This window comes from Lentinula edodes, assembly GCF_021015755.1.
Source record: "Lentinula edodes strain Le(Bin) 0899 ss11 chromosome Unknown C8R40scaffold_48, whole genome shotgun sequence".
NCBI lineage: Eukaryota > Fungi > Basidiomycota > Agaricomycetes > Agaricales > Omphalotaceae > Lentinula > Lentinula edodes.
In genome coordinates this window covers 164669-181303 of record NW_025764354.1, presented here as the reverse complement: position 1 = coordinate 181303, position 16635 = coordinate 164669, and the positions used below count along the sequence as shown (strand labels likewise).

General features: G+C 45.3%; 4 protein-coding genes across 4 annotated transcripts; 3 read left to right on the top strand and 1 right to left on the bottom strand.

The window, feature by feature from the left end:
* Nucleotides 1-396: 396 nt before the first annotated feature.
* Nucleotides 397-3127, bottom strand: C8R40DRAFT_1073545 (uncharacterized protein; the record flags this gene model as incomplete). The annotated part of the gene is made up of 14 exons (XM_046226590.1): nt 397-597; nt 658-852; nt 904-1083; nt 1142-1163; nt 1293-1447; nt 1500-1607; nt 1668-1713; nt 1762-1958; nt 2007-2192; nt 2234-2269; nt 2441-2461; nt 2508-2851; nt 2909-3049; nt 3100-3127. 14 exons carry the CDS (start codon nt 3125-3127, stop codon nt 397-399), a joined length of 1860 nt encoding a protein of 619 aa, XP_046081183.1.
* An 8403-nt stretch (nt 3128-11530) lies between these two features.
* On the top strand, nt 11531-12508 carry C8R40DRAFT_1175998 (uncharacterized protein; the record flags this gene model as incomplete). The annotated part of the gene is made up of 2 exons (XM_046232436.1): nt 11531-11813; nt 11886-12508. 2 exons carry the CDS (start codon nt 11531-11533, stop codon nt 12506-12508), a joined length of 906 nt encoding a protein of 301 aa, XP_046081182.1.
* A 736-nt stretch (nt 12509-13244) lies between these two features.
* C8R40DRAFT_1073543 (uncharacterized protein) lies at nt 13245-14325 on the top strand (the record flags this gene model as incomplete). The annotated part of the gene is made up of 4 exons (XM_046226589.1): nt 13245-13301; nt 13547-13572; nt 13726-13744; nt 13825-14325. 4 exons carry the CDS (start codon nt 13245-13247, stop codon nt 14323-14325), a joined length of 603 nt encoding a protein of 200 aa, XP_046081181.1.
* A 1130-nt stretch (nt 14326-15455) lies between these two features.
* On the top strand, nt 15456-16568 carry C8R40DRAFT_1175997 (uncharacterized protein; the record flags this gene model as incomplete). The annotated part of the gene is made up of 8 exons (XM_046232435.1): nt 15456-15566; nt 15618-15674; nt 15722-15757; nt 15811-15864; nt 15910-15972; nt 16025-16084; nt 16143-16352; nt 16404-16568. The coding sequence occupies 8 exons, from the start codon at nt 15456-15458 to the stop codon at nt 16566-16568; spliced, it is 756 nt and encodes a 251-aa protein (XP_046081180.1).
* Nucleotides 16569-16635: the final 67 nt, after the last annotated feature.

Sequence of the window (16635 nt, the reverse complement as noted above, 5' to 3'; positions counted from 1 at the left end):
CTTTCCAATTTAGCCCTTCTCTAAGTCTTCAGGCTCAACTCCTTGAAGTACATTCTACTCTACCTTAGGACTTAGACGTTCTTTGGTTCGCTCCTCGTCACCGGCGATACTGCCGCTCCAACTTGGCTGCTACTTAGCTCCTCCCTTCTATACTCTCGATCTCCAGGGACTAACGGCGTAACGGCGGTGTTGTTAATAACTTCACTACTGTCCCACTCGACCTTCTGCCCTTAGACATCTTGTGGCCCTGGCACAGTTACACGGTGTACATGATCTTAACAATACCATGATTTGTGAATATTAGCTTACAGTATCATGAGCTGTATATGTGACGTGAACAATGTTGGTTGCAGTTGTGAGTAAGGTCGACATGAACTCTGCCAAGCGGATATGTATTCATGCAAATATAAGATCTTCACCCTCAAGTTGAGCAAAGGAAATGGGCTTCAATTTTGAGCCTAATGTGAAGTGGACATTGTCGATTGGTGTCTCCAGATCTGATGGGAGCTCTGGATCGCCATGCTCATATCTATCCAGTATTTGGATTTCATCCTGTATAAGGGTGGCAACAATGCTCTGATGCTCAAACCGTACAATCTGAGAATCCGGTGATCTTAGACGCACAGAAGATATAAGAAACAAATCACAAATATATACCTGTTTTGCCGTGTCCTTGAAATTTGTTTGTCGAAGGTAAATTTTGCATAAAGGGCCATGAAACTTCTCATTTGGTTTGGTACTCATTCCACGTAAAACACCTTTGTTCTCAATGTCATCATAGAGATGCTGGTGGTAATGTACCTTGATGACATTGAATGTTTTATTCACATCAGGTGAGAGCGATATGTACACCTATTTGTAGGTAAAGCATTAAATTTGTCAGATTCTCAAAAGAGCACAAACCTTGAGCATATCTACAAAATTCTTGATAGCACCATGGCCAAGTGCTATTGTATCAGAAGTCTGTACATTCAGTCCGGAATACATGATCATGTTGATGTACTTCCGCATGACTTTGAGAAGCGTATAGGCAGCTTTGTTCTCCTTTTCTGGTATAACATCATGGGCGGCAAATAAAAAGAGCTAGAAATGATCTGTAATATGAACAGCGATGGTGAAAATAAATCTAGCATTAACTCACCCTTGATATATTGTAGTGTTTACTACCATCATTAAATGATAGCTTCATAACACCAGTGTCGAAATGGTTGAGTTTGGACTAGCGAGGAAATTCTTTAAACCTAACAGATAGTTTGTTGCTATACAACAAATTTGAAGAACTGAAAACAAACCGATTATCAATTTTGGTTACTGCACTCCGATTATCAATTTGGATCTTTGCATGTTCAAATATATGATTGCCCCAAACCCCACTGTCTTGGAAGTGGAGATCATCGAAGGAAATGCCTGCAAATGGATCACTATGGGTGAGCTTGAAGAAGGAATTCTGGATGAAATGAGGTCAGCCAGTAAGTTACGATGATGAAATTAATACATACAAAGCATGGTCGCAGACTATACTTTTTAAGCTCTGCTTCTTCATCTGCTTTTGAGATTAATGCCTTCTGTCTAGCATTATTGAGTATTTCGATACTGTCCTTTGCAGTCTGTTTGAGGTATTTATTGTCAAAGTCTAATAATTGGTCATGTGGAATTGGGCATCTTACACATGGGTGCAAGCTTTTTAACCCCCAAGTAAGACAGATGACACACCTATATATTCATGAGATCGTGTCGATGGATACAATAGATATGAATTACTGCTCTTCATAATCAGCTGACTTGATGAGGACAATAGGATACATCCACTGATGAACTCCATCACCACAAACCATTGTATACACAGTTGGGCAATACTCTGCCATGGACTCGAATATCTTCGCGGCCGATTCATGCCATACAACATTTTTGAAATTGAAAAAATTGGCCTTACCACTATGTGCAGCATCTTCAGAAACCTAGATTGATGTTAAACACTGCGTAAATAGCTGATTAACTAGGCGTACAATTGGTAACCACCCTACGACCCTACCTCCAGCAATACCAGAGCCATTCCGGATATCCATGGGTAAATTTGCGCATTGAACAATGACAGGATAACCTTTTGCAGTACCAAACAATGATAGTTTGCTCTTATCAGCATAAAACACAACACAAAGTGGTACCGCTCTGGCTGGAAGTTTACTCTGTATCTTGTGATCAGTATTATACTGGCAATAGTCAATGAGCTCACCTGAAATGACCACCATGAATTTGCTGACCATGCTTCCTCAATGAAATGTTTCCATGTTCAAGATCCACCATTAAATTTGAAGAGTCTACGAGCATCCCATTCCATCTTGGATACAATATCTCGATTAAGTAATAGCTCTTGCAACCAGTCCCAAACAGGTCAGTAATACAGCTCATATGATTCTGGCTCTAGATCACAATAGCGGACTACAACTTCTGTCTTTCGAAACTGTTAAAATATCAATATCTGTTTTTGAGGGATTAATAAAACAAACCTTTGTTAATCGTTCAGCTGCTAAGTCCCAAGTATTCTGGATTTCTTGGTGATCTTTTAATGTAAAAGCATCAAGACCACAGGCAGCGCGATAGATCAAATTGATAAGTTTGTCGGTTTTTTGTTTATTCATGTGGCAGTCAAGCGCTAATGAAGCAACTTCAAAATCTATACGGCTCCTCCATGGATGCCATGGCGTGCAATTTGGTGGAATCGATCCTTTGTTCACATCCTTGCTCCTTCCGAAGTCATCAAAATGTACAATCACAGGCTTCCAGCCACTGTTGGGATGATATTCAATTTTGATATCATCCAGTTGTATTTCCGATTCCAGCTCTTTGAGAACTTAGTAGGTAACTTATGGTCAGTAGAAGACCAAGTATATAGAAGTACAGGACCTACTAGGAGTACGATTATCCCATTCCATACTTGTGGAAGTCTCTTGATAATTGTCGAAATAGATAGGTTCCAAGTCTGTATCTGATTCAAAATTGCCAATGCCGGGGTCATCTCCTTGAGCTTCAGGGTGTGTGTCGCCAAAAGCTAGCTATGAACTGAGTATATACATATTTCCTTGAGCTCCAGAGCCTCACCTGATGTTTCAGAAGGTGCTTCCCTCATTCTGCATAACCTAGCAGATTTTTCTTCCTCTATTTTGCATTTGCAAGCAGTCTGGTGCTGTGCAAAGGTCTGTGGAGCAAATAGGCCATGGCAAATATTGCATTCACGTTTATTTGTATTACATAGGAGCAGCCCTATGGCAAGACATTTAGAAAGGAAACAATGTTTTGTTTAAGAGTTTTCTATGGAGGCCAAAAAAGGCAAACCTGTTTGAAATCCCTACCTTGCCTAATTGAGCATCCACTCAAAAAGCTGTACAGTGATCTGATTATCATCTTATCATAACATCCTGTTGCGATTATATAATCGGCATCTAATCTGATTTTAATCACGGGCTGATCATAAGCGCCATTTCAAGTTTCAGATGTGTCATAATGTGATTACAATTGCGGTGTAATCAGCATCTAATCAAATTCTAATCACGGGCCGATTATAAGCACCATTTCAAGTTTCCGACACAATCCTTGTCCGAAATAGCGTCATTTGGGCCCAAAACATAGCATAATTTAGAGCATCTAGCCGGGTGGGGTTCAGTAGTAGTTTCCGGGGGCCTCGAGAGATCTATCACATTATGAGTGAACATTTTTCTTTACTCTCATGAATTCTGGCTTGCTAGACTATTATCACATAATATTTCAGTGCACCGTATGACATACAGACACAAAAAACATGACTTAGGCTCAAGACTAAAGTGTTTGTAGAAGTTGCGTGTACTGAATCCTTCACTTCCCAGCATGCATTCTCATCAAAATCACCTTGCTGTGGCTGCTTTGGCTCCTTCTACATGTTCTGCACGTTGATTGGTTGAACTTTCTTTGTGCTCCAACGTAACCTTGCACGGCACAACGGAAGGACACCTAGATAGCGGTTTACCAGTGGCAGAAGCTGAAAAGTATACTAGCGCGAAGTTCGTATTGGGGAACTATGCAAGGGAGCAGATCAGGTCACGTGTCGGACGGTATAATTTCGCATTCTGCCGGTGTGTTCTGTGTTCCGACAGATTTGCGTTCAAATAAGTGCATTCACGTTCAATACAGCTGCGTTCACAAGGAATTTATCATATTTACTAAACTATTCCCAAATATTTAATCAATTTTTGTGGAAAGTACATCCATATTATTGCAGTCAAATTTGAGCCCAAAAACATGATCTTGAGATGAATTCTCCACCAAATCATTCAAAAATTAGTGCAGTATACAGTGATAGAGAGACTCTAGTGTACCTTATAGTGCTTCCCATAGGTAAGATTGTAAGATTGCTAGTTAGCACAGTCTTAGACACTTCTCTCTTGTTCCACTTCTTATTTTCCAACCAATGTCCAGAGGCCATTCACTATCCAATGATGAAAAACCATCACATACATGTAAGAGTATACTATATTGTGTTAGTACTTTAGTTTGTTGCAATATACTATGTAGCTCACCTCAGTTGTCTGTAAAGCAACTAAGGGACTCGGAAACACGCAGTCAGCATGATCTATATCTAACTGTATATTTGCTAATAACACCATCTCTATGTTTGTACAGTCCTCTGTTAAGATCATGTACACCGTGTAACCGTGCCAGAGGCCACAAGGTGTCTAAGTGTGGGACAGTAGTGAAGTTATTAACAACACCACCGTTACGCCGTTAGTCCCCGGAGATCGAGAGTAAAGAAGGGAGGAGCTAAGTAGCAGCCAAGTCGGAGCAGCGGTATTGCCGGTGACGAGGAGCGAACCAAAGAACGTTTAAGTCCTAAGGTCGAGTAGAATGTGCTTCAAGGAGTTGAGCCAGAAGACTTAGAGAAGAGCTAAGTTGGGAAGGGAGATCTAAGTTGATAATTAAACTGAGGAACTACAGTAGCGTACAGGCAGTATTTATATCTACGGAACGGCGCAGCGGGGCGGAGCGCCAGACTAACTACTAGGAGCTATACGTGGTAAAGTAAAAGACAATAAGGAGAGACTAGAACGAAAGGGTATGTGTAGCGAGAAAGAACAATAGAAGTGAGATTACAGTAAAAGGTAGATCTTCGGAATGGAGGCCCGAGGCATGGACTTGACATCCTCGAGCTCCCCAAACGCTCCACAAGCTCTGGGACCTCGATCTAGGTAACGTTGAACTACATACCGCTTCTCCGTTACTACCTCCACCACCCAAGGACGCCTGCCACTACCCCCACTTCCTGGGTTTATACCTTATCGGGAGCTCACATGTTTGAGACTCACATCAATTACAACCTACAACGGTCCTACGTTGATGCTCCTAGCTAGTACAACCCATACTACATAGTGCTCTTATATATACTGGTCCCCGTTACTTCTACCTTCCCTCGTTATGTCCTAGGGACCTCCCTGGACCTTCTAGGAGCCCCTTCAAGGGTCACATCTTGCAATTCCAACCACTACTAGGTCATTCCTGTCCTCAGTCGCGGTTCCTGTAGCTCCCTTCAAGCTCCAGCTTGCTCTTAGCACACTACAACATAAACTCCTCATACCAAACCCAACCTTAAGACCAATTCTGACCCAGGTCTTACACGTTCTCAAGCTTGGACTGCACTGTGTCACTTTCCTCAGATCCAATGCTGTGGGTGTTGTGGCAACATGCATCGGGCATGAGGAGATGTTGAAGGCAGGATCAGGAGTAAAAGGGTGGGAGGGTGTGGACATAGACTGAAGTTAACCAGTAGGTATCTTGGCATACTGTGTGGTCTGAGTTGATGCATACATACAGTTGAAGCTCATCCCCTGGTGTAGTCTTTCCCAGCATTTGTGCACAATATATAATCAAGTAAGTAAGTGTGTTGAGGATATATCAGCCACTGCTCTGTCTCCTGCTTCCCTCATAGCTGATCTGCCACATACATCATCCCCATAGGTGTTCATGATAGTATATTTCTCACCCTGTTGTCTCCTTTGGGTTCATCCTTTGATGAGTACAATGTCTGGGTATCACATGGAGGGTACAAAGTTGTCCACCTATATAAATGTGGATGACACTTCTCCCCATCACTTGCATTAGATCATCCAGTCCTCGGTTGCAGCTCCTATAGCTCCCTTCAAGCTCCAGCCTGCTCTACCTCCATGCAATGGATAAGCAGGATCAAGGAAGACATGCAGTGATTTTTGATTAAATGCAGGATGCTGTATCTGGTGTAGATTTTGAGACTTGATCTCTCCTTGTTGAGGTATACTCTGTATGAGTACGTGTAAGGAAGAGTTAGCAAGTAAACAGTGTTATTACATGATACTGTACAGTAGGTATATAGAGTACATGGGACAGCATCAACTCCCTCAGTTGTTCCAATACCAACTGAGGTGAGCCCGTCTACGACCACTACTTACAAACACCATACTAACTCAAGTAGTTTAACTCACACTGACACCTCTGAAGGCTCTTAATAATTGAGAATGATAAGCCTTTTATTTTTCCTTGATTATGCTGTTAAGGAAGGTACTCCATACATTCAAAGAACTTGGACATTTCCCTTTCTGTAGACAGTGTTATGAGTAGTACTATACAGTTGTAGTTAGATCATGCCAGCAGTGTCTTCAAGTCCCTCAGTTTCTTTACAGCCAACTGAGGTGAGCTAGATAGATATCATAAAACTCACTGTGAGCTCATAGTACTAACATAGCATAGACCCCCACTTAGAAGGTACCTACAACAGGGTTGCTTCACAGCCAACTGAGACTCTCACTTAACTTAACATATGCAGATGCACACCAATCCATGGTGGTGATGCTGTACTTTATAACAGGACTCATAAATCATGCATAAAAATAGATAATAAAGCCACTTAGAGGAACAGAATATGATATTTTGAAGACTAGTATCTGACAGTAATAGCGCAGTGACAAAGCTAAAAATATCAGAACAGTAAGTTTTATCAATAAGATGCAACCAGTTCCTCTCAGAGTGTAATCACACTAAGGACCTGGTCAACAAACATTAATGCAGTCATTGATATTCAAATATATAACTGAATACTCAAAAATTGCAATCCAATCTTGAGTGGAGCCGGAACACATCCGGAACGCGCCTGAACGCATGGAATGCAGGTGAACGCAAAGATTAAAAATGAACGCAGTATAAGGTGAACGCACCTGAACGCATATGGACGCAACATCAATTTATCAAATTTGCGTTCATAAATTGATTGCGTTCCGAGTTTACATAAATATTGTTAAATTTCAATGTTGGCAGTTTGTAAGGCAAGAGTAACGAGACACGACAAACTAGAGTCTTCGAACGGACACGTGATGCGGTACCCTCTTCTCCTGCCAGTACCGCATCGACACGTGTCCGTCGAAGCAGCATAAGACTAGTCTAGTAGCTCTCTCAGTCTTCTTTCCACGTAAACTACTTGCCTAACTCGCTCATGGCTGAACGGATGGACTTTGACCCCGCTAAGATACCGGCCCCTGACTTTGCAAGTGAAGCCTATGCCTTTATGCGAGCGGCTCTTGTCGCAGACGTAAACACTCCTGAAATAACCACGAATGAGCTGGCAGCCCAACGCCTCAAAGACCAGTGGGAAGGGCATATCGAGAGACTCAGAGCGCAATACCAAGTACAGTTACAACAAGCAGAAACCCTGAGAGAACAGAGGAGACAAGAAGAAGCTGAAGCTGAGAGACTTGCCGAAGACGAGAGGCAGGAGAAAGAGAGGGAGTTAACAAAGGAGGCCGAAAAGAAACGCCTCCCCATATACGACTTCCAGAAAGGCCTCGGCGTAGACTCCATCCCACTACAACTACACCCATACGCAAGAAAGATGATGATGGCACGAAAGTATGTACCCTTATGGTACTTCCTCCCTGACGCAGCGGTCGAAGCCAGGGAACGGAGCAAGGAATCCCTAGACACCAACCACCTCCAATTCACTGTAGAGGACGGTGACTCCCTCTCGGGCTCCACCGTCTCCTTAGTCGGGTCCCATTCAGTCCGCGCATCACCGAATGCCATCCCCGACTCACAGCTATCCTGGCCACAAGTCATGCATGCCAAAAGTGCCTTCCTCAATGCGTTAAGTCTGGGAACCTGGCCAGATCATTTCATTGCCATGTTTGCCGGATTCTACAGCAACATGGACATGCATCGTGAATTACAAGAGCAGGACGGTGACCGGGTAATGGCGCACTATCATGCAGAAATGCGGCTGGCGTGGTACAACGCAATGGAAAGGAAAGCCCCCTTTGACCTTTCCATAATTTCGGACAGAGTCCTCGGGGAAAGTCGTCAGCAGATTGTCAAACAGAAACAGGAAAAGAGTCTCAAAGGTAAGCAATCCTCCCCTCCAAGGGAATGAATACACCACATCTAACGGTCTCATTTCGCCTCCTCCACAACTAAACAACCCTTTCCACACAATAACGATTCCCCCCCAACAACGCTAATAACCTCCCGGCACATCCTCCAATTCAATTGCTAACATCAACCCTGCTGCTAACACCGGCCATGCTAACACTAAATCCCGCTGCGGCGCTGCCGATGCTCGCTGCACTAATGCTAAAACATCACCCGCTTATCTAAATCTATCACCAACATCGCAACAATCGAATGCACCAACAGACTTTCAGACTGCCACAGCACAGATGGAAGCAAGGGTCGCAGCCAGGCTACAACAATTGTCTCAGGCCACCTCAAACCCTTTCCAGAACGCACGGCAATCCTCCAATAGAACGCGCCAAGCTCCCTATCCCTCCACATCCCCCCGCAAAGCTAGCAGACAAGCTGATAACCATCAACCAGACCCCCCTAGCTTCCAACGTTCCTTTCGGGACTCAAACCAACCACCGCTCTCACGATGTCATCGATGTCTCGGACGGGACAAACATGACATACGCCGCTGCTCCCGAACATCAATCTGGAATGGAAAACGCGATGTCACCTGCAACTGGAACAAGCACGGATATCTCGAAATCGCTAAAGGAGCCAACGCGGGTCTGGAACTCTGTGCGGACTGGCAGAGACCAAACGGATGCACTAGTCGTGCCCACCCTGAAAAGCATCTTTGCTCAGGATGCTCTAACCGCGGACACGGAGCTAGCAGCTGCCCTGACGGAGAATAAGATCGCAGTACGCACCCCTCTACAAGCTAAGGAATGAAAACTTGCTATCACTAGTCTCAACCTCACACACAAATACCCCACCCTTGCTGAATCCATACAACATGGCTTCAATGTCGGAATCCCCAGAATAAAACATACATTCTCACTGCCTAATAAACTTAATAATCCCGAATCAATAGCTGCTTTTCATGAAATAATGCGGAACGAAATCGACACTGGGCAATGGCTTGGCCCATATTCCAAGGAAACCATCGAAAAGACTATCGGACCATTCCAAACATCACCAATCTCAATGATTCCAAAATCCGGAAAACCCGGCAAGTTCAGATTACTCGAAAACCTCTCGTACCCATATCGACCAACACTCATCCCATCAATTCCTGCTGTCATCTCCTCCATCAACTCCACCCTTTACCCTTGCCTATGGGGAACCTTTGCCACCACCTGTCGGCTAATATGGACTCTGCCCCCCAATTCACAGGGAGCAGTAAGAGACATCTCGGAGGCATACCGATTGATTCCCTTACATCCGTCGCAATGGGCGGGAGTCGTTGTTAGAACATCTCAGGAGGAATACTGCATAGACACCCGAGACATGTTCGGTCTCAAGTCAGCAGGAGGATCTTTCGGCCACTTAGCAGACTGCGGCATGGACATCTGCAGAGGCTATGGCTTAGGTCCCCTCACCAAGTGGGTTGACGATCATCTCTGGCTAAGAGTGCTAACCCAATACATAGACCAATACAACGCACTACGAGAACAACTACGAGAGCACACAGCCAGAACAGGAGTCATCCACTGCAAGGGTCGTCTTCTGTATCAAGGACACACTCTGCCAAATGGACAACTAGAAGAATTTGATGATGACTTCACCTTCCCTATCCAAGACCTCTCTCGCCTATCCCCTCGCTCCCAAGAAGACTCGAGATATGCATACTCCTTCCAAGACATTGACCGAATCACACTCCCATTGGGCTACACCTGGTCTGCCGAAAAAGACATCCCCTTTTGCTACGACCCGACCTACTTCGGCTTGCAATGGAACCTCAAAGAGAAAACAGTGTCTGTTCCCGCAGTCAAACGCCTCAAATACATAGCCGGAATAAAAGAGTGGGAAGAACGGAAATCGCACAACATTGAACATGTAAGAAAACTATACGGCAAGCTTCTGCACATCAGTCTCGTCCTCCCCATTGGCAGAACCTACTTAATCGAGCTCGAGAAGTTCACTGCGGAACTTGGCCATGAGGCGCCGCTGACAAAGCACCGTGCACCACGCAGATGGCCAGCAGACCTCCTTTGGTGGAAATCAACCTTGTCCTCTCCCATCTCCGCGCCCATCCCAGGACCCGCCGACCTCATAGACCTACATGCCTACTCTGACGCCAGCAGCGGCTTTGGCATCGGCTTATACATCCGCGGCTACTGGCGAGCCTATCGTCTCCTCCCAGGATGGAGAGGAAAGGACGGAGAACGAGACATCGGGTGGGCCGAAGCGGTTGGCTTTTACCTCCTCATCATCATTATTGCCAGGGAAGCAACTGCAGGGTGGCATTACAAGATATGGGGGGACAACGAAGGAGTGGTCAAGGGGTGGTGGAATGGAAGGAGCAGAAACCGAGCCACAAACCACATATTCCGACATGTTCATGAACTCACTTCACGCTGCCATTTCAAAATCCACACCCGATACGTTGCCAGTGCTCACAACCCAGCCAATCCATTCTCGCGAGGCACCCGTGGCAGAACAGACTACCTCCTCCCAAAGATTGCTATCCCACACCACCTCTCAAGCTTCATCATTGACTACGACGAACCTTACACCGCAGCTGAATGCCGCGAGTACAGCCCTCTTGAACGCATTGCTTACGAACCTAAACTGAAGCGACCCTTCGCACGGCCATCCTATGACCAATGGCACTCTGAAGAAGAAGGGCGCTTACTCACCGCCTTTGAGGACTCTTGGTAGCAGACCAGCTACCTGAAACTATCCTACTGCTATCTCTCTCCCTGTGAATACCGTAGCTACTCGTTCTGTTCGTCCTTACCCAGTAAATCTAACACCTATAATATCTGCCCTACGCCCCCACTGTGCCGCCCGTGAATGTCTAATCCGGTGGAAGCCCGCCAGTAAGCGCAACTTTCAAGACACAACAGGACTCCCACTAGACCTTCCAGATGAATTCGTAGACCGAATCCAACACATACTCACGAATGGTTTTGCAGAAAGCACCCTTGAAACCTATGCCTCCGGACTGCTCTCTTTTCACATATTCTGTGACTCACGCAACATTCCAGAAACCCAACGGGCCCCGTGTAGCAGTGACCTGCTCAACGCCTGGATTTCCACCATGGCAGGTCACTACGCAGGCACCTCGGTCAAGAACTACGTTCACGGCGTTCGCGCATGGCACATCATCCACGGCATCGAATGGAAAACGGACAAAGACTCCTTTGACACCATGATCCATGGAGCAGAACGTCTCCAACCAGAACGATCACGCCGGAAAAAGAGGATGCCATTCACACAAGACTACATTGCCAAACTACTGGAAGATTTCAACATCTCCGACCCCTTCAATGCGGCATGTGGGGCATGCCTCACAACAAGCTTTTATTGCACAGCAAGGGTGGGTGAACTCACGGTACCCAACCTGAAGGATTTTGCCCCCGAGAAATACATCACCTGAGCTAACGTTCGGAAAGCCACGGATCGAAACGGTTTCGAAACCACCGTCCTACACGTTCCACGTACCAAGAGCAATCAGCTAGGAGGAGAAGACCTCTACTTCTCAAAGCAGCTAGGCTCCACGGACCCAGAATCACTATTCCAGAACCACCTCGCAGTCAACAAACCCAACGCCTCAGAACACTTATTCTCATACCGACACAAATCTGACCGAAGACCCCTTACAAAGCATGCCCTTATTCAACGAATCAGCAAGGCAGCCAAGAACCGAGGCCTACCTGTCCTCCAAGGCCACGGTATTCACATTGGCGCCACCCTTGAATACCTCCTCCGAGGTGTCCCTTTCGACGCGGTACGGGTGATAGGCAGGTGGAAAAGCGATGCTTTCTTGCTATACTTACGAAAACATGCGGAAATCATGGCACCGTACATGCAGCCGGAATTACACCAAGAATTGATACGCTACACAATGCCCCCAGTAAGATGTGAGTGCCCTCCTCCGATGTGGGTATCCGCGGTCGCTGGATGCGTCGCACACTCCTACCCTCTGGGAATCACAGCTGACCGCGCATACCTTTGTCCGCAGAATCTCATTGCCGCTGGGACCCGAAGGCCTTCGGCCCTCTCCCAACGTGCTTAGCCAACAGAAAGCTCAGCTATGTATATTCCTACATCTGTACATACACTATGTACAGCTTCCGTCAATCCTATCGCATCACCTTAGTTCCAAGATTTGAGTCTTGACTCAAATGTAACTATTGTTCCACTATTTATTCCATATTGTACAGTCTATGCATACATTAAGTATAGTACAATTGAAGTAGTTAATAATTGAACACTCAAAATCATATTATTGTACATAATATAATAATTATATGAATGCATATGAATGCACGAAATGCGACGGACACTGCGGGGATGAGCCGATTTTCTCGCGACCGAAAGGTTGATTTTATAGTGAGCTTTGGTACAAAATTGTTCAGATTACCGAGCGCCGAAAATTCTTAATATTTCTTCACAATCTGTTTGCATGTTATGGTACCGATATAGTACACTTTATATCAAAAACTTACCTCTAATATTGACAATCTTATTTTCACAAAATGCAAGCCGATTTATCAATCTTTTCGGGGGCCGTTTATCCAAAATTATTCCATTGAAAGCTGTTGGAGGAAATACAGAGAAAATTGAGAGCTTAGTATAGATAGTGGCCCAATATTCTACCAGAAATAATTCAGAATTTTCACATATAAACAGCCTCGCGCAAAGCATGCACTTTTTCAAAATAAGCTCGCCCAGCTTATGGTGACCCGATGTCGGGACGTATCCAACATCGATATATCGGGACGTTTGGATGTCGCTGATGTCGGGATGTCATGACGTGTGCCGAAGCTGATATCGGGCGTCAACTGCGTAGTGTCTCATCGGGCAAGGTTATCTCTAATTTTTATTTGGACCACTACAATACATACAGGAGCAACAATGAACTTGATTGAGTGAGGTGGACCATGCGGGCGATCTGAGAGCTATGCACATAATCAGTCAGTGGGATGATGATTATATATAAGAAATACGTAACTCCTGAACCACAGGTCAAGGGCTTTTTCTCAAATTCGGAAAGCACGTCTGCTGTCTACGCTGTGTAGAGTATTTATCAGTATACATAATGAATATTTAGAACTATCGAAGTCTGAAGAGAGAGTTGTAAGTTAGCAAATCAAAAGAAGTTGAATAAATATACGTACTTTTACAAAAATGCAGCGCGCACAAGCACTGGCGAATTTTCCTTCGCCAAATGCGTCTCCGTTTTCCAAAGAATATGAATTTTTCGATGTGACGCCTACCACCTTATTGTAGAAACTCAGAGAATGTCATAGTAAGAAAGAAATACATACATTGTGTGCACCAAATGCGAGGTCTTTTGAAGCACTTCAACTCTAATAGAATGTGGGCTAGAGATTCTTGAGAGGGATGAGCACGTTCAGAGGAGATAGCTCAAATGATTACCAGATCTCCTCCTCCTCGGAACGCGCAAGGGTGGCAGCCAAGCCCTGTCAGCGCATGGGCACTGACGATCCCATTCGGCTTTCCGCCGATTGTAATTATCGGTCATCCCGATTTTCCAATGATGACCGTATTCGACAAAGGCGTACAAAAATCCAGGCCCATCTGCTAACGATACGCCGCGCGCTCTTCGCGAAACGTACAGAGCTCGCAGTCATTCAGCGGATCGTAGGCTGGTCATTCTGTGTTCTGAAAAGCCGAGCGACGTTGGCAGCGGTGTTGGGAGGCGAGGAGTCTGGAAGTGAGATTTGGGAGCTGAGGACCGACAGAGAGAGTCCTCCACGAAGCAGAGACACGGGAGAGTATTGGAGAAAGAGGCGGGACAGGAAGAGGGCGCGAGGAAAAGGCGCGGGAGCAGTGGATTCGAGAGGTGCTGATAGAGCAGATCCATGATGACACGCTCTCAATATCAGTCACCATCTAGCGTTGCTTTGCGATTGCTAGGCACTGAAATCGAGAACGATATTCGCGCCTTGTTTTCCTGGACTTGTAGCAAACAAGGGCTACGATCACAGGCCAAAGGTCGTTGGAGAATCGGAACTGGCAGAGGTGGTGTGAACGACGTGGTGCTGGCATCGGACATGCTAAGGAGGTTACACCTTCAACAATTGGTGTGATGTTGTTCGTCCCCAACCTTTGGCTTCTGGTCGGCGCGAAAAAATGACATTCCTTGGGCGCGCCGGCTTCTTCTCTCGCGTTCCGTTCATTATCCATTGTAAACGACTTGAACAGCAGTCTTGTCCCTGAAAATTCAATAACCATCGTATGATCAATCGACTTCATTGAACGCCCAAGGGACCGTTCTTGCATTATTGGGAAGGCGATATCATTGAGAAATTGTGGATTTAGATATGAAATGTGAAATACAAGATACGGGGACACAGTGACAAGCTTTATGCCACCCAGAGTTCAGGGAGCTTGTGCTCTCTCGTACACATTTCCACTTTTTCAATGAGAAATCTACAATTCATAGTCCGCATGCAAGTACAGAAGCTCCATATCTAACGCTGAGGGCGGATTTTCCGGAGAAATTTTTTGGAGTGTTAGAGCAATGTGTCTGCGCTCATCGCGACAAAAAAGACTGAAGAAGGGTTTGACGGACTCTTCATGTATCGGTTCGTGAGTCGTAGAGCACTCTGTAGTATAGTGTGGAGTATTGTAGTGTAGTATATCCATATGGGCAGGGAGAGGAGCTCAATTATTCCTCTTGAGGTCTGAGACCAGGTGGCGACAACAATATTTGGCTGCTACCGAGTTTGACTCCGTAGGAATGTGGATGAGAGGAAGGAAGTTTGGTATCACATGATTGTACGAAGCAAGGATCAAATTATTAATGCAATTGGTTTCTCAAGTCGGACCTCTCTCGTTGGCCTTTGCTACGTCCTGGTTTCAAACCGGACCAAGCTCAACGACATCTCTGCGCATCCTCTGTGCCCCACAGGCAAGAAAACAACGATTCAACAATTCATGCGCTGTCGCAGTATCTTATGATTCTTATCTCGCATGGCATACACGAGGATCGGATGTCCTTCGCACTCATCCACGAGCACCCTTCCCAAAATACACTCTTAAAAGGTATCACTACTGAGATCGAACGGCGGTATAAAATCATGGATGTGGAGGAAGCAGAACCAGTCCGTTGTCATATCCGATATGCATCGTTACAGGTCCGATGATTCCTTCAGCAGGCATTATTCGACCTCCACCGTGATGATTCTCAACGCAACAAAACACTTGGGAAGGTGAGTTGTACTTGTATGAACCTTGCTGTTCCTCATTTTATTTGAAGGAGAACGCCATCCCAATGAAGCGGACCAACTCACCGGTGAGTGCTCCATGTAGATGACCATCTTAGAGGAAACATTCACAGTATTCCAGAAAGCGGCAGGAAACAACAACATGACGGAGACAACCTATCAAGGATCAAAACGAGTGAGCGAGTCCTCATTCTGGTAGTTAATCTCGTTCTCAAATCAGAATGAGACCACTCACGCCAATCAGGCTCAGCAGGACAACAGAGACAACAATAGTAATCGTGGTGTAGGTCATTGACTTCCTGGTGTTGATGTTTGCTTTCAAGTCTGTTCGTTAGTTTATGCCTGAAATTCCAAGATTGAGTGGTCTTCGCTTCGTTGCCTTCAGGGCTTTCGCGGTGAGTAATATTCAACTTGCTTTGAACTACATTGCATGACCCACCCGATTTTCATCAGTTAGATACTCTTCAGCTTCCCAAGATCCTGTTCAATGCAGGTGCCTTAAGCTACCTTCTGTTCTCGATAAAGCTTCTCTGGAAGGTCTCAACGATGTTTCAAAGTCAACCGCATGCGATTGCTCTCGGATTTGTACCCCCCAGTGTTGTGATCTTCACACTGGTCCAGCGCTATGCCCCAATTCAAGTTCGAGCCGAGGCTGAAGGCATGGTAATGTCTAATATGTTATGTTTCTATGCTCATAGACTTACTTCTGTGCAGGATTCCGTTATTCTGCAAACTGCTATAGACATGACGATTCTAACTGGCGCTTTCATCTGCATTTCGATTACATGGTTGATAATCTCAGTGGTGGGAGAATTCGTGGCAGTGATGCTCCTAGTATATCACCTTTATACCATATTTTGTCTGAATTACATTCATTGACCTCCTTCAGTCGAAAAATCAAATGTACTTATCATTTCTACCTGCAGCCCTACTACAAGCATTATCT